Source organism: Urtica dioica, chromosome 9, assembly GCF_054948205.1.
Source record: "Urtica dioica subsp. dioica isolate 48M chromosome 9, U.dioica_male_clone48M_v1_H2, whole genome shotgun sequence".
In the NCBI taxonomy this organism is placed as follows: Eukaryota; Viridiplantae; Streptophyta; class Magnoliopsida; order Rosales; family Urticaceae; genus Urtica; species Urtica dioica.
This window is the reverse complement of record NC_142764.1, coordinates 24798730-24820900: the sequence shown is the minus strand read 5'-3', so window position 1 is coordinate 24820900 and position 22171 is coordinate 24798730. Positions and strand designations below refer to the sequence as shown.

The 22171-nt window shown below is 37.6% G+C and overlaps 3 protein-coding genes across 5 annotated transcripts; 2 read left to right on the top strand and 1 right to left on the bottom strand.

Moving 5' to 3' along the window:
* Positions 1 to 1977: 1977 nt before the first annotated feature.
* On the bottom strand, positions 1978 to 5546 carry LOC149386094 (G-type lectin S-receptor-like serine/threonine-protein kinase B120). Its single transcript, XM_089625171.1, has 6 exons — positions 3919 to 5546; positions 3611 to 3843; positions 3311 to 3521; positions 2967 to 3204; positions 2717 to 2864; positions 1978 to 2528 (listed from the first exon to the last, which is right to left on the bottom strand). Exons 1-6 carry the CDS (start codon positions 5315 to 5317, stop codon positions 2223 to 2225), a joined length of 2535 nt encoding a protein of 844 aa, XP_089481297.1. The 5' UTR covers positions 5318 to 5546; the 3' UTR covers positions 1978 to 2222.
* A 5262-nt stretch (positions 5547 to 10808) lies between these two features.
* On the top strand, positions 10809 to 15340 carry LOC149386093 (protein trichome birefringence-like 14). 3 transcript variants are annotated; one of them, XM_089625172.1, is made up of 6 exons: positions 10809 to 11095; positions 11297 to 11389; positions 12188 to 12461; positions 12803 to 13129; positions 13537 to 13732; positions 14137 to 15340. In XM_089625172.1, exons 3-6 carry the CDS (start codon positions 12305 to 12307, stop codon positions 14954 to 14956), a joined length of 1500 nt encoding a protein of 499 aa, XP_089481298.1. In that variant the 5' UTR covers positions 10809 to 11095; positions 11297 to 11389; positions 12188 to 12304; the 3' UTR covers positions 14957 to 15340. The 3 variants fall into 3 exon arrangements, with proteins under 3 accessions (XP_089481298.1, XP_089481299.1, XP_089481300.1); XM_089625173.1 differs by having other exon boundaries at positions 12185 to 12461; XM_089625174.1 differs by lacking the exons at positions 10809 to 11095; positions 11297 to 11389 and adding an exon at positions 11417 to 11492 and having other exon boundaries at positions 12185 to 12461.
* Positions 15341 to 15835: 495 nt separating this feature from the next.
* LOC149386092 (uncharacterized) lies at positions 15836 to 17110 on the top strand. The gene is made up of 5 exons (XM_089626465.1): positions 15836 to 16008; positions 16051 to 16247; positions 16326 to 16529; positions 16601 to 17001; positions 17045 to 17110. The coding sequence occupies exons 1-5, from the start codon at positions 15836 to 15838 to the stop codon at positions 17108 to 17110; spliced, it is 1041 nt and encodes a 346-aa protein (XP_089482591.1).
* Positions 17111 to 22171: the final 5061 nt, after the last annotated feature.

Below are 22171 nucleotides of genomic sequence, written 5' to 3'. Positions count from 1 at the left end.
CTCTACTTGTTCCTTATGTTGAAACGGTCCATAGCAACTGCAATGTTACCCGAGCGCAAAAGAGCAAGTGCTTTGAATGTGAAGTGTGTCTACTGAACTCATACTATGTCTCAATTAAATCATTGGAGTTTGGCTCAAAACCTGCAGATTAAACATTCTCTTTGCATTTCCCAATTAAGTAGAATCAGTGCATGAATTTCAAGTCACTACAACAAAATTTTCCCCTTGCTGATTAATGATCTCAGTTTACCAAACTCTACCGCGGTAGCTTTAGAACTCTTTTTGCGCTGATCCGAGATTTTCCAATGTGTCTTATAGAAGAGAAATAGCATAAGATATTTTTATTTTCGATACGACGAATCGCAGAGCTTTCATGTATAGTTTCAAAGAAGATGAGTTTAGCATAAAAGAAAAATGTACAAGCAATCTAATAACACAGGAAATCCACAACAACCTTAGCATTTACAAACTAGCTAACTATGCAACAAAATTGAGTGAGATGTGAAACAAATGTTGACAAAGAGAAACAAATGTTGACAAAGAGAAACAAACTCACAGACTATGATAGGAACTAAATTGTTTGATTCAATCAATTAGTTAAGAACAAGATCACTGGAATAGATAATGAGATTTTATTTTTCTAAATTAGTCTTGTGTAAATGTACTACTGCCGAATGAGCTACATATACTAAATTGTGATTACAATTACACATGTTGCCAGCGAGCTCATCATGATCAAACATTACATTAGCCATTGACTTATCGTATTGACAATGCTAAAACCACGCAGACAATAACACCTTTTTCTTTATACAAATATAAAAAAATAACACCATTTTCATAAAGACAATACACATGCTGCAAATTATTGCTAAAGCCACGAAATAAGATGCGTGATAAGAGTCTTAGATTAAAAAAAACAGTTTGATGTAGCGAAATGCCTATCAGATAATTCCCTGTCAAACAATTATTTAATACGTCTAAAAGTTGTAAAAATAAAGTCCAGCCTTTAAATAGTAAGATTAAACTGTGGACATCAATAAATGGTGTAATTTTATATTATCCTTCTAAATGTTCACAATTTCATCACATAAAATAAATAAATAAATAAATGTTCACAATTTCAATTCAATGGATTGCTGATCATTGCACGGCACGATATATTAAACGGAATTGAATACACAATGAGATTCTTCGATGTAATCCAAGTTGACCATCGTCTACTTTTTCTTGATTGTGGTGCTATGGGTAGACTTTATATAACACGTAATATCAAATTCATAATTAGATTCTTAGATGTGATCCAACTTGACCATTGTCTACGTTTCTTAATTGTCATGCTATGAATGCGATATTTCTTATGAGTTGTAGATTATGAAATATGACCATTATTTAGTTATTTGAACATATACATAAGGATGCCTTTTCTTCTATCTTTCTTTTATTGTTCTTTTCTTGACCAGTCTGTGGTCTGTACTGACGTCGTGGATATGAACAGAGTGTCTACTTTTAACATTAATCTAAGGATTAGGTATTTATTTATTTAAATATAAAGTGGATATCAGTGCATTCGTTAAAAAGTCCCTAACTGCTACGATAACAAATTATACAATATATATATATATATATATATATATATATATATATAAAATTAAAACACGAAAGTGCAACAAAACTTCCTCTTAAAATATAAATTAAAATAAAAATAAAATTCTGAGCTGATCAGGTAAGAACAAAAATAATAACATGGTTCTATCACTCTATGACATTTTTTTTTTTTTTTTGTGTATTGTGTGTGGGTTGTATATGTATAATGTATGCCATAGATTATTAATACATCTTTCTACGCAGACACAAATCCAATATATGAAACGACTTTAGAAAGACTTCACTTCAATAACCAAAGTTAAACTGCTCTTTCCGATACTGTATTTATAACTACAATAATAAAATATAAAGATAAAAATTTCACGCACATAATCGATGTCTTAGCACGTTGTCGCACTCAAATCCATTAGTAACTAGCTCAGTTACATTCGGAACACAAAAACTTTTGCATCTGTACATGTCCTTCCGTATCCAATCCAATCCAATCCAATAAAAACAATCTCATCTTTGTAACTCTGTAAATCCTCAGTTAATACAATCTTTCCTCTACCAGAATATAAACTTTATGTACATAAAAATCAAGCTTAAAAAAAAAAAAAAAAAAAAAAAAAAAACTACCTTCCATCTACCATGGAAACCGTGATGTCGCTCGAAGAAGCGTCCTGGCCTCCCGAGAAGAGGTCGACATCGATGCGACCCCTCATGGAGTTGAATGTGGGCTGTCTTGGCAGAGGAAGAGTCGAGTTTTCGCTCTCCAACATCAACACCACCGATGCCATGGTCGGTCTGTACAGCGGCGAGTCTTGAACGCACAAAACCGCCACTTGTATGCACCGCAACACGTCCTCTCGTACTGACGTGTCCGCGATCGAGGGATCCAATAATTCTATCGTTTTTCCTTCGTTGTATAGATGCCACGCCTGAAATATAAACCATCACAGAAACCTCATTCAGCCACTTCTTCAAAATTATCCACAGCTTTTGGAGTTTGAGCGAGGATTGTGAGTGTTCATTTTATTATTCAGTGAGCTATGAATGGTTTTTGGCAGTTCGGATTAGGGGTTATAGTCCTTAAAAAAACATTGTTACTATCTCTTAATGTACTTACATATCCGATGAGGCTCAAGTATTCAGTGTTGCGAAAGCTGGTGTTTCTTCGGCCGCTGATTATCTCGAGAAGCAATACCCCGAAACTATACACGTCCGATTTGACCGAAAACAGACCCTCCATCGCATACTCGGGCGACATATAACCGCTAGCAAATTCAAGGGGTTATGTAACGTCAGTTTAATTCAGATTTGATTGGTGTTATGAATGCAATGAAGTTTTTTTTTTTTTTTTTTCTTGGTAAACTTACTAGGTTCCGACGACTCGGTTCGTGTTCAATTCGTTCTGGTTGCCACCAAATATCCTAGCCATGCCAAAGTCCGAGATCTTGGGGGTCATCTCTTCGTCCAGCAGAATATTGCTGGCCTTTAGATCTCGGTGGATGATCCGAAGCCTCGAGTCTCGGTGGAGATACAGAAGCCCTCTCGCGACGCCTTCGATGATGTTGAAACGCTTTCCCCAGTCTAGCAGGGCTTGCTTCTCCGAATCTGAAATTCATAGCACCAACAAGATTAAAAAACCGCCTCCTACTCCGATAGACAGATAGATATGAAGAAGATGGTATGGTGGGGAAAGAAAAAAAAAGTGACTTACCGAAGAGAAAGAAATCCAAGCTTTTGTTGGGCATGAACTCGTAGAGCAACATCTTTTCCTCTTCTTGGATGCAACAGCCCAAGAGCCTAACCAGATTCCGGTGCTGCAATTTGGCGATGAGGATTATCTCGTTCTTGAACTCTTCAACGCCTTGCCCCGATTTTCTCGACAGCCTCTTCACCGCTATTTCTTGTCCCCCCGGAAGCCTCCCCTGATACAATAATAACCCAATAAATCCATTTTCCTTTTTTAAAATTCATTTTCAAAATCTTTCAAGTCCAGGTCAACTAAAATGTATACCTTGTAGACATCCCCGAAGCCGCCTTCCCCGAGCTTGTTTTCCTCGGAGAAGTGGTCCGTGGAGGTTGCCACGAAATTGAAGCTGAAAATCGGCAGCTCCGACTTGTTGACTTGCGAGCCGTCGAAGTTGGCCATGTCGATCGACCCCGAGAGATCCGTCGAGTATTCTTGGCTCTTCAGCGCGCCCGAGGCCGGTGCTTCCCCTTGCTTCAACGCACCCGGATTCGGCAGAACTACAGTTATCAGAAATTCCATATGAGTGAAATAGATTTATATTACATGTATGCTCAAAGGTCAACGGAACACACCTTGAGGCCTCAGCTTGAACCTCCATAGCAGCCACGCGAACAAGCAGAGAAGGGCGGCTCCGGCGAGAGAGAGAGTCGTCACCAAGGCGACGAACCCCCTTCCTCTTCCGCCGCCGCCGGAGACGAGGTCGGCGCGAGCCAGTCGGAGATTCAGAACCTGACCGCCGCTCTCGAAGCGCTGGACATCGAGAAGCTCGCCGCTCCAGACCATGCACCCGATGCCCGCCACGTAGGCGTACGCCGTGCACGTGCAGTTCTTGAGGCACTCTTCCTCGCACCTCTCTTCGCTCAGCGCCGGCAGAGACTCCGCGAAGTCCGGCGGCTTCACTCCGTTCACCGGCTCGAACCCGTCCTCGTCCGTGGATTCCGACGGTGACGTGGCGTTTCTCTCGCACTTGAAGCGGCTCCGGCGCCGGCAGCCTCGGGAGCGGTCGTCGACGGGCTCGAAGCCGGGCATGCAGCGGCACGAGCCGTCGGAGGCGGAGCAGATTGCGGAGCCGCCGCAGCGGTTGTAGGACTCGCAGGAGTCGGCGCGGGCGGGCTCGGACTGAAGCACATCCCAGGAGCGATTCTCCGGCCGCCACCTCAGCTGCTCCTCGAGCCCGTCCCAGCCGAGGCGGAACCGGAGCCGGTCCGAGCTGCTCACCGGGTGGTACGAGAAGTGCCTGGACCCGCCGTCCGGGACCAGCTTGAAGCCGTACAGAGTCGCCATCATCTGAGGCAAGCCCACGAAGATCTGCTGGTTCCAATGCCCGCTCCTCCACCGCCGCCGCGACCCTTCCCAGATCACGATCTGCGGCGATCCCCTCGGGTCCACGCCCATCGAGAAGTTCCCCGGAGACGGGTCGGTTCGGGACCGCCACGACTGGAACACCCGGTTCTCTCCGCCGGACTCCGACTGGACCTCCACGTTCATCCCCGGCAGAAACGTGTCGGTCGGGTCGTTGAAGCTCTCCCACACGCTCCTCCCAGCTCCTCCGCTGGAGAGAACCAGATTCCCATCCTCGCCGAGCTTCGCGGTGAGGTTGCCGGAGGATGATGATGACGTGGCGTTGCCGGAAGACCAGACCGAGGCGACAGTGCCGTCGGAGATCTCCAGCTTTCCGTCGGCCGCGACGGAGAGGACTCCGTTTCTGGAGGAGATAGGGCGGGCTCGGTTGGCGACCCACACGACGGTCCTCGCCGGATCGTCGGTGTACCAGATCCCGACGTATCGGAGCGTTGAGCCTTCGACAGGGCTGAAGAATCCGAGCTCGAAAGTCCCTCCGGAGGAGATCAAGGTCTCTCCGTCACGGATCGGTGTTTCCGGAGTGATCGTGTCGTTGGCGGCCGAGCAAAGACGGTGAGCTAGAAACGAAGCTGAGATCAAGAACAAGCAGTACCTTAAAAGTCCGTACATATTTTTCCAGAGCTGACGGACGGGAGTGGAAATGGAATGGAATGAAGAATTAAATGAAACTGAAGATTTGTATTTATTATTTTGGTCTCTTTATTTAATTCCAATGACGGCTCTGATATCTTTTATATTTCGATATACATGTGTGTAATTTATTTGTATCGGCCATCGGGGAAGAGAGAGAGAAAGAGAGGAGTTGAGAAGTTGGACTGTAATTCAGAGTTCTGACCAACTATTTATATTATATATGCGTGTGGGCTTTTTTAGTTCGTGGAATTGGAAAATACGAGATTCGTCGGCTTTGAAAGTAGACGAATTGCTTTAGTTTTAGGTGAAACTCCATATTCATGACTCTACATACTACTCAGCCGCGAGTCGTGACTGTGACTTACATTTTAACTTTTTAATATTTTTAAATTTTTGTTGATTGAGAAAGAAGTATATGAGAAGAGAATATCGCTAGATTTTATTAAGATATGTATATGTGTATTCCATTGATTAGGTGGTGCGAAAGATTAAACAAAAAAAAAAAGGTGGTGCAAAAAAAAGGTGTTACAACTTACAAAGACACAGATTTGACTACCACATGGGATTTTGACCTTCTTTTTTCTTCATCAAACATATAATTAAAATGGGACCAAGCCTTTTATTTATTAATTTTTTTTAAATAAGGACATTCGCTGTGCGGATTCGAACCCATAACACTTTTGAGGTGGTGTGGACTATTGACCAAATTTTTTATTGTTTTTACTTATTTTGTGATTATTGAGTAGATCTTTTATTGGTTGTGCCTGTAATCTATTGCCCCTATAAGAAATAAGGATACAAATGAAAACTACTTTTTTTTTGTAATTTGTACCAACTACACCATCCGATTACAATATAAATCCAATCCAATCCAATGTACACCTATAAACAAAGGAGAAAAATATGACATAATTATTTGACTATTGCTAGTGAAAGAAATAATATCATTCTATCATACTGTATTTAGTATAAAGTTTTAAAATGTAACTATATATAAACTTTAATAATGTAATTATTTAATGCTCATCATTATTCTCTTTATAGTGAGTGGTATATATGATAATGATTTAAATATTGAACTCACTTCGAAATTTGAAGCGTAAGTTATAAAAGCGAAGTGATGAATTGTGTACACTAACTCTATCTAAAAATAAGTAAAGAAATAACAGTAACACTCTCAACCATCGTGACATAATTGTTCGACCACCTTTTTTTATTGTACATGTTATTTTCATGTTTTTTTTCTTCTTTTTTTGAGGAAATGTTATTTTCATGTTTTATTATACATTTTTATGGCCGTGTAACTTATTAAAGGCTAGAATTTGCAAAAGTCGTGTTTCATACAAGGGAAGGCAAGGGGGGAATGGACTTTTTTGTTTCGTTTTTTTTGTTTTTTTTGTTTTTTTTTTTTTTTGACCGGCTTTTTGTTTTTGTTAGTTATTTAGTTTATGTGATGTTTTAGTTATCTATGTACTCGTTGATTTAGTATAGGACTGGCTTTTTTGATGTTTTGTCCATCATATAGAATGGGTTTTTTGAGTTCCTCAAATGATTTAGTCATCTTGAAGTTTTATTAATACCGTCCCTCTTTAAAAAAAATTGATGATGTTTAGAAAGATTAGTTTCGCTTAGTCATGTGCCAGGCTTAATCCCTCGAGCTTTTAAGAGCAGGGTAGGATTCGAGCTCATGTCTATTAACGGCACTGTTTGTTGCTCGTTTTAGGAATGAAAAAAAAAATCTATGTTGAAGGGGCCCAATGGAGTTTTTGACAAGTTATGATAATACTCGGCCGAATAGACCATTGTCTCTTTTATTCTTATATGTTTGCCGTTTGCTTCTCAATTTTATCTCAGGATAAATATTTGGTTGAATGAAGTACTAGCCTCTGTTCGGGATTTGTTGTGTGGTTGTGGACAGTTATTATTGCTAATGAAAATTTTTCCTTTAAAAAAGTGTTTCATATAACGAGTTCAAAGGCAACTCTTTTTGGTATTTACATGTGAAAAAATGATATATCAAAGCACAAAGGCTGCTGATCCTAAATGTTGTGGTGTTTTTACGAATAGAAGTGTAATATTTTTAAAAGCTAGTGCTTTAATATTTTTAAGGATTCTTTTAAAAATGTGAATAATTATTTTTTCGTAAACAAAATAAATAGTCTAAAAAAATAAATAATATGTTAATATAAAAAAATAATTCTTCACAACTTACAAAAAATACTATTTTCATCATTTTAGATGCAGCAATTAGTTTGAAAAAAACTCTCACGAATAATTTTCATTCCAAATGGTGCCAAATTATTTAATAATTCATAATAATAATTGTATGGAAATCTGAATTCCATAATTATATAAAATAAAAAAGTGCATAATTGAAAACATTGAATTGATCATTGGAGGTGGAATAAATCATGAGCAGAGTCTGATAAATCATGGAGTCTGCACTTCGGCTTTCTTCTTCAGAAGCCCAATGCGAGGATTTTAGTGACTGACATGAGCAGAGGGAAAACGCGAATTTACCCACAGATCGGAATTTTAGTAGAAATGACCGCTATAGGCTCTTTCCAAACATAATTCTTCAAATATTCTATATGCTTTTTTAATCCTTAAATTTTCCTTCTTAACGTATCCTTTTTTATAATTTCAGTTTTTTACTGTTTAGAGTCTCATCTAATTTTTAAATTTCTCTTTATAATTTCATTTAAAATGAACGCAAAATCAATTGAATATTAATAATCATAAGGTATTTATGAAATGTTTTAAAAGTTATGATATTCCAGATAATTAACATCTTCAAAATAGTATTTGTATAACTTTCCCTTTTTTAATTCTCAACTGCAAGACCGGCAATGAAACTTTCCCAAATACCAATTTTTAAATTAAAGGTGTAATCAACCCATATTTGGTGCCATTTCATAGCATATATGAGTTGAAGGTGTCCAAGTGATCTCCTAAATCTGCATCATACACTAGAATATTTTGTATCCTAAATCTATTTAGGATGTGGTGTTATAACATGCCATAAACGTGTGGCAATATCTCCCACTCGAGTCAGATTTTTATTTTGGTTTAAAACTATTTCCTTGATCCTTTCCTCCAACATCTAATATTTGGTATTGTTTGTGATGATGATGTTGTTAGTTCCGAAGTCTCCATCTATGATTTTGATTGTGTTTGACCTAATGTTCTCGGATTTATCTTTCTCGATTAAGGGTTGGCACCGATAAAAAAACATATTTTCCTTTTTAGGGAGATAAATATTGTCAATTTCTTCACTTTTTCTCGTATTGGACCTTTCAGCATGGTGTTGTAGTATATCAATGCGCTTGGAAAATTCACCAATGAGCTCCAATTTGCACATGAAGTTCATTGTTCTTCACTTTGAGGTCACCCTTGCATCTCTTTTAATTGTTCTGTAAAAATTAATTAGTTGTGGCGTCATTTGTGAAGATTGTCGGACGAAGAACACAAGGGCTAAACATGAATTGGGGGCCGAGCACGATGAATATCTTGGCAAGAGTATCTATAAATACACACAAGTCTAGTAAAAGAGAGAAAAAGTAAATTTGATGAGGGTGTTGTGGGGTGAGAATATTATACGGAGTTGCTCGTGTGCGTTCATGAACGAGAACGCATTCGTTTCATTTTGTTTGAGTGTTTCGTATATAGTCATGAGTTTATATGACATCTTGGGTTGAATATGCCCATGACTTGAGGTAATAAAGTGAGAATTGTATTACACGTGTCCTCAAATGGTTATCTGATGATAACAATTGAGTGTTGTGTGTGGACTACTATCAAAGTTAAGTATTCAAACAATTAGTTTTGTTAAGTTAAGACCAAAATTTTTATTAAGGTGATTATTTTTTTGATATGTCAACTTCCATTCTTAGTGAATTGCGGCTCATAATTTCGTATCCTTGCCTTATGAACTCATTTTCATCTAATTTTCAATGCTCGAGCTTAGATCGCTTGGATCATTACGAGTTATTCTCTTTAGAATATCTAGGTTAATTTAGTGAGTAAACCCTTTGTACTTTAAAATTTCATTTTTTTTTATTGAATAAGATTATGATGTTATTCGTATTATTTCTAAGTTTTCTGTAATATTTATTTATTTATAACATTTTAATTTTTTTTTAATTTAGTTTTGTTCACGTTTTTATTACTTTACAAATGTGCCGCTAATTTTAAAAATATTACAAAAAAATCTCCCACTATTTCAAGTTTTTAATTAAAATATTTTTTCTTACGGAGACCCTGAAAATTATAAATTATAGATTTATACATTTATGGACGGGCTAAATAACTAGCCTTAACAGCCCTTCTACTTTAAACTTATAGTTCGAATATTAACATATTTAGAAAATTAGTCAATTTGTTATAATAACATCCCAATATTCCAATAATACCCGTAAGGGTTAATATTATTAACTGTTAGAGTAAATAATATTAACGGTAACAAAAAAAATAATAAATCTCATTAATGATAACAAGAATGACATTAAATCTCATTAATGATAACATGAACAATTAACCACAAGAAGAACAATAATAAATCTTATTAACCGTAACAAGAATAATAATAAATCTTATTAACTGTAAAAAGAACAATAGTAAATCTTATTAACTGTAACAAGAACAAAAAAAAATTTATTAACCGAAACAAGAACATCAGTAAATCTTATTAACCATAACAAGAACAACAATTAATCTTATTAACAGAAACAATAATAACAATAAATCTTATTTTAATTTCCCCTCTATTAAGTGGCTATAACAAATCTCTAAATTTATTGATGGATTTTTCATATCCGTACTCTACATAACCATATTTTTTGGAATATTGATGGAAAAGCAGTCTAAATACTCGGATATGACCGCTTGATTATGACAATTAGACAAGTAGATTAACCCGGTTTTAAGATCTTAACTAAAGTCTTAGTAATGTCTCTGGGCATATTTTTCTTTTCGGAAATGCTTTTCATCTCGATGCACGATATTGAACGATCCACTCACAACGCGACACGTGGCACTGAACATCCACGTGTCGCGATGTGAGTGGATCGTTCAACATCGTGCATCGTGATGAATAGCATTGCTCTTTTCTTTTAGTTTATAGTTTTGAATCAAGGAACAAAGCTTTAGTACTTTGGAAACAACAAGACCCAATCAATCGAAATCGCGCATGGCCTGACAAAACCCAACCTATGCCTTATCAACATCGGCAAATTTTAGATATAAATCAGCATCACACCATTAAAACTACAATATTAACTTAAATGGTGTTGTTTACGAGAAGGGAAAAAAAAAAAAAAACCACGCACAATTAAATGGGGTTGCGCTAATAAAATAAACCCCGCATAGATGAAACTCAGAAGGTTCGAAAAGAACTAAACTTGTTCGATAATAAAAAAAAAAAAAAAAAAAAAAAAAAAAAAAAAAAAAAACACTAAACTTGGAATTTGCTAAAAATAATGGTTATATAGAAATGAGGTAAAAATGGCTTAAATCTAGATCCACGAATCTGATTGAACGTGGAAGAAAAAAAAACAGAAACAAATTTCAAGTGCATTTGACAAGTTATTAATATCACAACCAAATTCTCATCCTTTTCTTTCTCACGAAACCATACACTAACGAGTTCGAGATCTTCACAATCATCGTTCACAACTCTACACCCATCTTTTCAAGTCTGAGGAGCTTCGTAATTGTACCACTGTATCGCGGATTCCTTCACTTGTTCCTCGAAAGGTCAGTCGTGTTTTTGGATAATCAGATTTCGGAAAGACGATTTGTTTTTGTTTTTTTTTTAATTAATTTTATTTTTATGTGATAATTGGACTTTGGTCTCGCGAGTTGAGAGTGACGTAGAGAAAATGGAAGTTCCGAGTTTTTGTTGGAGTGTGTATGTCTACAATTCAATATGTTTGACGAGTTTGTCTTTGATTTTAGAATATCCATCGAGGTTCATCAACCGTGCCATCGCTTCCTTCACGGCCATCATCGCCGATTCCTCGCCGGCGTTCGAAGCCATCTTTTCAACCGGTAAGGTCTCTCGCTCTTCGTGGTCTTGAATCTCAAGCTGATTACAGAAATGATGCGAAAGTCCGAGTTGCTTTGTTCGGTTTGTTTGATATGCTGTTGTGAGGTTGGTATATTTTCTGGGGGTTTATATTATGCTTATTCCACATAAATTAGGGCGTTATTTGTTTGTTGCAGCGTATTGTAATGTGTTGAGCAAAGTTTAATGACATCTGATGCATTAAGAACCAAAGTTGTCAAACAAGTTGATACATTGATTGATTCATGAGATTAGTTAAATATGTCCTAAGACGGGGATGAACTGGTAGTTTGTGTGCAATTTTTGTTTTTACTATCTTAATATGTTGGCTATGTTGATAGTTTGATAACCAGTCCTGTATGTTATTTTTTTTTCTTGAAAGGGATAAGACTGTGCGCCGTTTATTCGATTTCTTATTTGTCTAGGGTGTTGTAGTAGAACTCGGTTATATGTATATATATATATATATATATATATATATATATATATAACCGACTTGTGTATATTATGTTTCCATCTATGTCTTGCCGAGATTCTTTGTTGTTACTTTTGCTCTTCCCTGTGGATCTGTTTCAATTATTATGATATTATCTGTTGATTTTTTGCTTTAAATGTTTACCTTCCAAATTGAGACAATTGTTGGTTAAACTATCTATAATTCTATCTTATGTAACAAGGATTCGTCGAATTAATTTTATCTTGGCAAGTATCCCAAACTTGGAGTGTAGATAACCTTGAATTTCTTCTTAAATTTTTCATTCCTTTTTTTTTCCTTCTAGAAGAGTGTTCATCTGAACTCTTGGAGGACGAGCAAATATCAATTGGAGCAAATAATGTTGTTTTACGGAGCATAGCACGGTCTAGATCAGTTAAAGAGAGACAAGTAGAATTACATTGCAATGAAAGCGGGCTTCAATAAATTGCGTAGAGGAAGGCCAGTTTATCTCACTCTCGCTCTCCTTGTTGCTACTACTTTATTACTTTGGGCATGTGAGAAAAACCCTTTCGGCACTACCTTACCATCGACCCTAGAGCGGTATAGCAATGTTTCAAGAGGTTCGTTCTACATTTTTATACGTCTTTGTACTTTGGATATTGTAAAGATAGACAGTGTAATAAACTGACTGTCAAGTTCATAGACAAATTTCCTGGAGAACTTTGTCTAAAAAGACTTACACTGCACAAGCTAAGAGTTCAAGACTTTGAGAGAACTAAGTTTGCATATGTTTTGGGTTTAAATTTGTGGCTGAGTTAGAAACGTGGTGAATTAAACATCTCTGTAAATTCAAGATGGCAGAACAAATTGAAATCGCTATTGTGCGATGTACAAGTTTTTTTATAAATCATTGATAAAATGTGATAGCTCATTGATGAGGGTGTATCTGATCTTAATGCAGGCTTTACATCTGAAACAGCTGGTGGTCCTTCAACTATAAAGGCGGAAAATGAAAATATCAAAGTAAAAGAAAAAGAAAGAGAAGACGAAGAAGAAAAAGAAAAAGAAAGAGAAGATGAAGAAGAAAAAGAAAAAGAAAAAGAAGACAAAAAAGAAAAAGAAAAAGAAAAAGAAAGAGAAAAAGAAAAAGAGGAAGAAGAATCGATAAAAATGGACAAAACGAATAATAAGGTTGACAACTCGAGTGTTTCTTCATTGGATTATCCACCTACCTTGTCTGAAGAGTTGAATAGTCTCACGAATAAATCATCTTCCTCCAGTAATGAAGGTAAATTTCTCTCCACTGAAATTGGATTATCCCTAGTATGTGAATTTACTCTTTCTTTTTCCCACGCCTTAACAAGTCTCGTTGATTTAAAATGTTCATCTGTTTTGGAACAAAACAATCTCTCAAGTCTAATCACCCGGAAAAAGAAAAGAAAAGAAAATAAAAGTAAGCAAAGAAATAGAAATTTCTTACCATTCCTGTCGGGTACGTTGACACACATTAACATCGTGGGAACCTCGAAATCACACGTAATAGACACTTGCGGCAGAGGGCAAGGATCTGGAATATGGAAGCCTCTATTTCTACAATATTCTCTCACCCCTAAAGCCTTTTCAAGTCTCGTGTCACTAATGTTTAGTCAATTTTGTAACCATGTCACGTAATTCACGAGGTCACATTTGTTGCAGTTTGTAACTACAGCATAGGTAGATGGGTGGCAGACAGCAAGCGGCCGCTATATTCTGGGTCTCAGTGTAAGCAATGGCTATCGGAAATGTGGGCGTGCAGGTTGACAAGACGGCCTTATTTCTCTTTCGAGGGATATCGATGGCAGCCTCAAAATTGCGAAATGCCAGACTTCGAGAGGACTTCATTCTTGAGAAGGTTTGCCAAATATCTCTCATTCATCTCTGTTGAACATAAAATGTTCTCTATTTTTGCCATTCATATTAGGCTGTTTGACATGTATTTGGGTGGCAACACTTCGACCCTTTTTTTTTTTTTTTTTTTTTTTTTAAATCTTGTAATTTTCTACAAATTAGTTATAGATGATCATTTTTAGATGCTTCTTTCCTTCTTAAAACTATATTCTCAATTGACATCAGACAGTAACATAATTTAGAACGACATTTTTTTTTACAGAATCACATATTGGAGAGACAAGTAATATTTTTTAATTAAATTACAGGGCTATGGATACCAAATCGCCTTCCTTTTAATATTCTGTCGAAATTACTATAATTCCATTTATTAGTCAATCGTGATCTAATTTCTATAGAACGTTCCAGAATGCAGGACAAGACAATTGCGTTCGTAGGGGATTCCCTCGGGCGACAGCAGTTTCAGTCGCTGATGTGCATGGCCTCAGGCGGAGAAGCCAGCCCAGAAGTCGAGAACGTGGGAAAGGAATACGGTCTCGTCAAAGCCCGCGGAGCTATTCGCCCCGATGGCTGGGCCTACAGATTCCCGGGAACCAACACGACGATCTTGTATTACTGGTCGGCCAGCCTGTCAGACTTGGTTCCGCTTAACGCCTCGGACCGAGCCTCCCAGGTGGCGATGCACCTCGATCGCCCCCCGGCTTTCCTCAGAAAGTACCTGCACCGCTTCGACGTGTTGGTCCTCAACACGGGTCACCATTGGAACAGAGGGAAGCTTAACGCGAACAGGTGGGTCATGCACGTCAACGGAGAGCCCGAGAATAAAGTCATAGAACACGCCAAGAACTTCACGGTGAGAAGCATAACCAAGTGGGTCGATTCGCAGCTCCGTTCTCACCCCCGCAGGCTCAAGGCTTTCTTCAGGACGATTTCGCCGAGGCACTTCGCCGGCGGCGATTGGAACTCCGGCGGTAGTTGTGATAATACCATTCCGCTGTCCCACGGAAGTGAAGTGAGTGTAGAAGGGTCGAGCGACCAGGTCATCGAAGCCGCTCTGAAGGGCACGGATGTGAAGATTTTGGATATCACCGCTCTTTCGGAACTGAGAGACGAGGGTCACGTTTCTCGCTACAACATCAGAGGAACTCCGGGGGTGAACGATTGCTTGCATTGGTGCTTGCCCGGGATTCCCGATACATGGAACGAACTACTTGTTGCCCAAGTCTAGAGTGTGACTCGGTGCAGTGATGAAATATAGAGAACAGAAAAGGTATTCGTTACAAGAGAGGACCAAAGTGTCTACTTCATTTTTCATTTTTTGTGACTCATTATACTAGCTTTCAGTCGGATTTTTTTTTACTGATCATGATATTTGTAGCTGGTCCAGATTCTTTATACAGAGTTTACTGTAAACATGTATATTATTATATTGAAAACCAAGAAGTTGAAATAATAAGAAATAGTGGACGAATATACAAGTTTGTAGCTATGCCCTCAATTGTAAACTTCCAATACAGACGAGGCCTTTGCTGGTTCCTTTGTTTTTGTTTTAATTTTTCATGGCTGATTTTTGTACCGTTCTTAGACAATTGATGAATTCACGTTTTTCTTTCGCGAGGAAGAGAAATAGTTATTCTCTGTTTTCCTTTTGGAATTAGCTAAAACTAAGATCGCAGTAAGGTATGGGGTGCTTAGGCTTGCGTACCCGAGGGTTAGAAATCTTCCTCAAATAAAGGGGGACACTTGTAGCTGATGCCTAATTTGGTAGGCTTATGCCTGGCCTCAAAATTGAAAATCCCCTTGATTACCCGGTTGCGCCTTTAAAACATTGGTACTAAGAAGTGGGTCTATATTTAGTTGTTCTCCTCGAAAACATACTTTTTTTCAAACACAATGTTGTTTAGATTATCACTGATAATGGTTCGGCTTACAAGAAAGCCGGATTGAAACTCGCTCGTCGATATAATCTGTACTGGACTCCGTGCGCCGCACATTGTATTGACTTGATGCTAGAGGACGTTGGAAAACGAGCGACTGTCGCCGATGTTGTTAAGAATTGTAGAGAAATCACGAAGTTCATCTACAATCACGGGTTGTCCTCTCGAAGATGCGAGAAGACGGACAAGGAGAGCTAATCCGTCCCGGTCCGACGAGATTCGCCACGAATTACTTGGCCCTAACGAGTCTCAAGAGCAGTCGACCGGGGTTGAAAAAGATGTTCACGTCGGATTGGTGGGACCGATGTTCCTTCCGTCAAACTGCAGCTGGGCAGTTTGTGGAGTAAAAAATATTGGACAATAACTTATGGCTCCATATTGATAGCGTGTGCAAGGTGTTCGAGCCTATGTACTCTGCTCTGCGTCTCGTTGATACAGAAGTTGTTCCGACGATGGGCTTGCTGTACCACGTCTTCGATTTAATGAAAAAGAAGTTGGAAAGCATCCCAAACAAGCAATGGATGGTTGACATTGCGGTTCAGAGATGGAATAGACAACTTGACCATTCGTTGCACCAAGCAGGTATTACTCATTTCACTTATTCTTTGTGAACATCGTTGTATAATTTTTAATTTTTATCTGTGATTATTTATCTTGCAGCTCACTACCTAAATCCAAAATTCCAATACAATCCGGAGATCGCCAAGGCACCCGAACATCTTACGGCGGTTACAGAAGTGTTTGAGCGACTATTCCCCAACGATGACTGCGACGACATCGGGAACGAACTTATAAAATTCCGCGACGCGAAAGGCATGTTCGGTAATAAATCCGCAGTAGCGGGAAGGACGAAGATGGCTTCCGGTAAGAACTATTTCTTATTCCCAATGTTCATATCATAGTGTCATATTTACGGAGTTTCTTCATTTTCTTAGGAGAATGGTGGGCGATGTTTGGAATTCAAACCCCCACGTTGAGAAAGTTGGCGATGAGAATCCTTTCTCAGACCGCATCATCATCGGCGTGCGAGCGAAATTGGAGCACGTTTGCACTTGTCCACACTAAGCAGCGAAACCGACTGGCGTATAAGAGACTTGAGGAACTCGTCTTTTGTAGCTACAACATGAAGCTGCAATTACGAGATATCCAAAACGACGCCGTCGACAGGAAGGATCCATTGGATATTATCCAAAGATCAATGGAGATAATGGGCGACAATGTCGACGATGATGAAGTCCTACAATGGATCTGCCCAGTTCACCTCGACGATGAAGACCGGAACCCCGACCCAAACGTCGCCTCACAAGCCCGGGCGGAAGGTGTTAATGTCGACACCGTCTTGAGCGAAGACGTCGGTCATACTTCGCATGGATCATCAGACGATGGACGTGGTCCTAACGACGGTGACGATGGTGGAGACGGTGGTGACTTTGGCGGCTATCTAGCTAGTCAAGACGTTGGTGGTGGTAGTGATGGTGGTGGTGGTAGCCAACATTACGAGCCGTGGACTATGGAGCAAGGTTATCAAGCCACGCAAGATTCTGATCACGGGTCACGATGTCAAAGATCTGACAGGTTAGTGTATTCGCATTTATTCATGTCGGAGTTCACAAACAATGTACGTATGATGAATATGGAAAGTAATATATTACATGTTTAACAGACCCGGAGAGTACTTTGACTTTGAGACCGGATCGTATTACGATGGAGGAACACAGAGAGCTCCCACGCATTACATGTCTTCTGGTAGTGATTACGGCGGTGACTTCCAGCAAGGATATGGAGCGTACATGTCATCTGGCAGTTAATACGGCGTCGATCACTTGATGTCTTAGTTCGACACAATGTCATTCACCACGTCAGACAGACAGAGTGACGGTTCGTATACTTGTCCTTCTTACCTTTATCCTAATCCGATAGGAGTGCCACAGCCACAGGTGAATTTGCAAGGACGTGGACGTCGTATGTACGGTGTACGCGTAGATCGGTTCGGTCCCGAGCACATCATAGCATGTGCACCGGGATGCCCACTGATAAGTGAAGATGTGGGGTACGATCAAGCCGACTACGGGAGGCATGTTCAAAACTTCCGACAATCGTACCAGGGGAATTTCACTTGGTCTCAGTATTTCGAGCTTCAAGAAAGCCAACCGAGTTTTATCCAACCGGGACGTCCATCGGGATTCTATTGATACACCCTGGATAGAAGGATCATCGAAGGCGTATCAAAGGCTAGGAATTTAATGGTTTGAAGCGTAGCCAAGTGGGTCGATTTGCGGCTGGGTTCTCATCCTTGCGGGCTCGAGGCTTCTTCAGATGGTGACTGGAACACCGATGGTGGCTGTAATAACACCACCCCGTTGCCAAGTAAAGGGGTAGAAAATTATGGAAATAATTTTCATCTAAGCTAAACATGTATTTGCGATGGACTGGAAGTTTTGAGTGGATTCCGAGAAATTTCGGAAAGAGAAAAGAGAATTTTTCGAGCACGAGTTTTAGTAATTCTCGAAAAATTAACAAATGAACTCGGGAAAATTATGAAACATTCCAAACCTTATATTATATGTTAATGTAACTAGAAAAGGGAGACAATTATATTTTAGTAATTTTCTTGCACATTTTTTAAGGAGAATGAGCACAAATGTCAAATTTTCAGTAAAAAAGACTAAAGTGCAAATTTCGGAGGGATTTTTCTGCAAATTCCGTGAGTCATCTGAAGTACATGTTGAATTGTCATCTAGAGAGCTTTTTGGTTGGTGTGGTGTCAACACAAAATGGGGTCCCAAGAGGATTTTTAAAGAGTTCAGAGACTAAAATGAAAAATCCTAAAATTTTAGATAAAACTTAGATTTTCTCACTCTTTCCTCATTTCAACTATGGGTCTGAACTTTAGAGAGAGAAAAATAAATGGAGGGTGCTCGAAAAAAAAAAAAAAATCTTGCAAATAAGAAAATCAAGAGGAAAGAGGAAGAGGCTTGAACAACCACCCACATCCAAGTTCATGGACCAAAGTAATCTATTTCCTACTCTCTTGCTAAAGATTCAAAATGAGAGTTGAAAATGGAGTTATACTTGGTTGGGTTCTTGTGATGTGTTGAAAAACATGCTCATTAGATTTGTGTATTTAGTCCTTACACGTGTTTTTAATTTCGATTTTACATGTAGATGATGTTTTTATCTCTTATTTATAAACAAGACGAAAAACTTATTAGTTAGGGAATATTATAAATCTTGTTAATATAAATTATAATGCGTGTGACTTGATGTAATTGTGAATACTATCGCTTAGTATTTGAAGTCCATCAATTATACATCTTCTTAATTTATATTTTGATATGAAAAAATTAAAAAAAAAAATAAAATAAAAACCTGAGTACCAAAATAGTCAAAATGAAACTATAAAATTTGTTTTTAGCCTACGTTTCACAACTTTTAGAAATATAACCAACAAGTTTATGTGGCAATAATTAAGGTCTGATTTGCCCTTATTTATTAACGAATTCGTCATTTTCTCTCTCTTACATTTTTTTCCTATATTTTTTTTTTTACATAAAAACTTCAAAAAATCATATATATCTCATATGAACTCGAAATTGAGTGATTCCAAATCCTACAAATTCGTGACGCCGAGATCTTCAAAAATAACTAACAGGTTTATGTGGCAATAATTAAGGTCTGATTTGCCCTTATTTATTAACAAATTCGTCATTTTTTCTCTCTTACTTTTTTCCTACATTTTTTTTTACATAAAAACTTCAAAAAACTATATCTATCTCATATGAACTCAAAATTGAGTGATTCCAAATCCTACGAATTCGTGACGCCGAGATCTTCAAAAATAGATCCATTGTATTTGATGAAAAATCATGTTTAATATCATAGATGTAGAAAAATCACGTTACTACTTTAAATATGGAAATAACTGAATTTTTTTGAAATTATCGACATAAATATAATTTTTCACCAAACACAATGGGTCTATTTTCGAATCTCGACGCCACGAATTTGTAGGATCTGAAATCACTCAATTTCGAGTTCGTATGAGAAATATATGAATTTTTGAAGTTTTGATGCAAACAAAATTATTTGAAAAAAATAGGAGAGAGAAACTGACGAATTTGTTAATAAATAAAGGTAAATCAGACCTTAATTATTGACACATAAGCAATTTGTTTATATCTCTAAAAATTGTTAAACATATACTAGATCCAAAATGTTTAAAGTGACCTAGTTACAAATCTTAAAAAAAAAAACATATTCATATAGAATTCAAAGTGGTGGATTCTTTTTCAGGAGTTGTAGCTTTTTTTTTTTTTTTTACTACTCTACCTTTGTTTCTACATGGCCATTAAAAAAAAAAAAAATTATGCACAACATCTTATAATTTTTATGTTCATTAGTTCTTTAGGTTTATTTTCACCGACGCAAAATATAATTTTGAACATATTTTAAATTTCCACGTAGTGTATTACCTAACTTTTCATGGCATATACCCTTTTTTTTTTTAATAAATATATTACATGTGTATGTATATATGTGGACATTTGTTCATATATATTGATCAGTACATATTTTTGTCATCTTCGTAAATGCTCAATTAAAAGTTTAAAGTAACACAATAATACCTTCTTCCTTTAACTTAAAAACAATGAATCAGAAAAATAATGCACCGAATTTCTACTAAAGTATATAAAATCTTCATAGACGATGACCCACAGCAACAAGCCGGGTAATAACTTTGTACTATACTAAAAAATAGAATAACAATAATAATAAAATCAGGATTTAGCTATATATGGTTAAAATTCTATTGCAAAGGAGGCTTGCTCTCATAATTTGTTACGTATAGTGTTGTTTTTCATCGTGGAAAAATAATAATCCATTTAAAACAAATACGAATACATAATTTAGGCCTGCCAAATTACGTCAACGCCCAAGCCCATTCGCCGAAATTTCATTTGTTAAAATCTTGCTAGCCAAAAATATGCTCGCCAAAGACCCATTTCTCGAAGACATGTTCCTCGATATCTATTTTCCAAATACTCATTTGCCAAAACACCCATTCGTCGAAAATATATTCACCAAATACACAGTCTCCAGAAACCCATTCACTAAAAACCCGCTCGCCAAAGGCTTGTTCGGGGAAAACCCATTCGTCAAACCATTCTACGAAGAACCATTCGCTAAAAACCATCTCACAAAAGCCATCATTGACCCTGAAAGTCCCATGAGTTCCTTTAGAAAACCTATTAACACAAATCTTGTGCTTAGTTTACTTAGACTTAGAGAAACTATGTCAACTCTCTCTCTCTCCCTCTCTCTCTCTCTCTATATATATTTATATGTATATATATATATATATATATATTTATATGTATATATATATATATTTATATGTATATATATATATATATATATATTTATATGTATAAATGAGACTTAGACCCCCTAACTCATCTATCTCTCATATTAATGTTGATAATTAGAGCGCAATCGGGGGAAATTCGTTGCATCCTCAATTTTCTTGTCTTATTTAGGTTATGATGATTGAAATAAACCAAACTTTCAGAAAAATGCAAGATCAAGACTAAAGACCATCACCCTTGATTTGCTATCTCTCCTAACACTCTTTACAGATCGTTGCATTGCGTTTTCCTTTATAGTCACGGCCCTCTTGAGCTAGATCGAGAAACGGCATTATAATGATTTCACTGCATTGTTCTTGTTGTCTTTCCTAGGATCTTTGGCGGTCGTGGCATATTGGGTCCTTCCATTCATAATCACGGCCCTCTCGGATCTTACAGAGAAACGGCCTATTTAGTGCACTTAGCATCTTGAGTCCACCCCTTGCATCGTTACGTATGCTCTTGAGTGTTGATCCTTAAAAGTTAAAACGATATTAACATTTTGGTGCTAGAAATGATGGGTACACATAAACACACTACAAGTCCCACAAAAAAAAAACTACGTTAGTTCGAATCGGCATTTTCATTCAAAATGTCAATATTTGAATTGACCAATCTAATCGATCGAGTTGTCTTTAACTACATTAAAAAAATATCATTCAAATGAAAAATAAAACAATTTGGCATAGTACCTATGATACTTGGATTATTCAAATAAAGACCTTCATCCTCGTGGAAGGTACACCTTTATCGAGGACAAAGTTCTCGACTATCCAAAAACCTCCCTCTCTTCGTCGGAGGACACCGCATCATGATTTAACGCGACAACGAGACGTACGGTTGAGGCTCGCTTAAACTCGTCCAAATGGAATAGATTTCTATGTTGACCTAGCTCTCCCTAAAAAAGAGCCCTCATGTCGTTAAAATCCTCTTTAAAGCCGCCACCCCCCTAATCTTTTCATGTTTAAGTATCTTGAGTGTAAAAAATGTGCCTTCGACATAGGTAAGGCTCTAACGTAGGCTTGCGAGCTTGGCTTCCATCTTGATCATGAAATACTACAGCGCATAGTTTGATGAAATTACACTTAGGATGGATATGGA

What these genes read in the sequence shown, in the direction of transcription:
- LOC149386093 (XM_089625172.1), top strand. Translation starts at nt 12,305, where the DNA reads ATGAAAGCGGGCTTCAATAAATTGCGTAGAGGAAGGCCAGTTTATCTC. An exon ending in GTATAGCAATGTTTCAAGAG is followed by an intron (nt 12,462 to 12,802) that starts GTTCGTTCTACA and finishes ATCTTAATGCAG; the next exon opens with GCTTTACATCTGAAACAGCT. An exon ending in ATCTTCCTCCAGTAATGAAG is followed by an intron (nt 13,130 to 13,536) that starts GTAAATTTCTCT and finishes CATTTGTTGCAG; the next exon opens with TTTGTAACTACAGCATAGGT.
- LOC149386092 (XM_089626465.1), top strand. Translation starts at nt 15,836, where the DNA reads ATGCGAGAAGACGGACAAGGAGAGCTAATCCGTCCCGGTCCGACGAGA. An exon ending in CCATTCGTTGCACCAAGCAG is followed by an intron (nt 16,248 to 16,325) that starts GTATTACTCATT and finishes TTTATCTTGCAG; the next exon opens with CTCACTACCTAAATCCAAAA. An exon ending in AAGGACGAAGATGGCTTCCG is followed by an intron (nt 16,530 to 16,600) that starts GTAAGAACTATT and finishes TCATTTTCTTAG; the next exon opens with GAGAATGGTGGGCGATGTTT.
- LOC149386094 (XM_089625171.1), bottom strand. Translation starts at nt 5,317, where the DNA reads ATGTACGGACTTTTAAGGTACTGCTTGTTCTTGATCTCAGCTTCGTTT. An exon ending in CTTGGATTTCTTTCTCTTCG is followed by an intron (nt 3,205 to 3,310) that starts GTAAGTCACTTT and finishes TATGAATTTCAG; the next exon opens with ATTCGGAGAAGCAAGCCCTG. An exon ending in AACCGAGTCGTCGGAACCTA is followed by an intron (nt 2,865 to 2,966) that starts GTAAGTTTACCA and finishes TGAATTTGCTAG; the next exon opens with CGGTTATATGTCGCCCGAGT.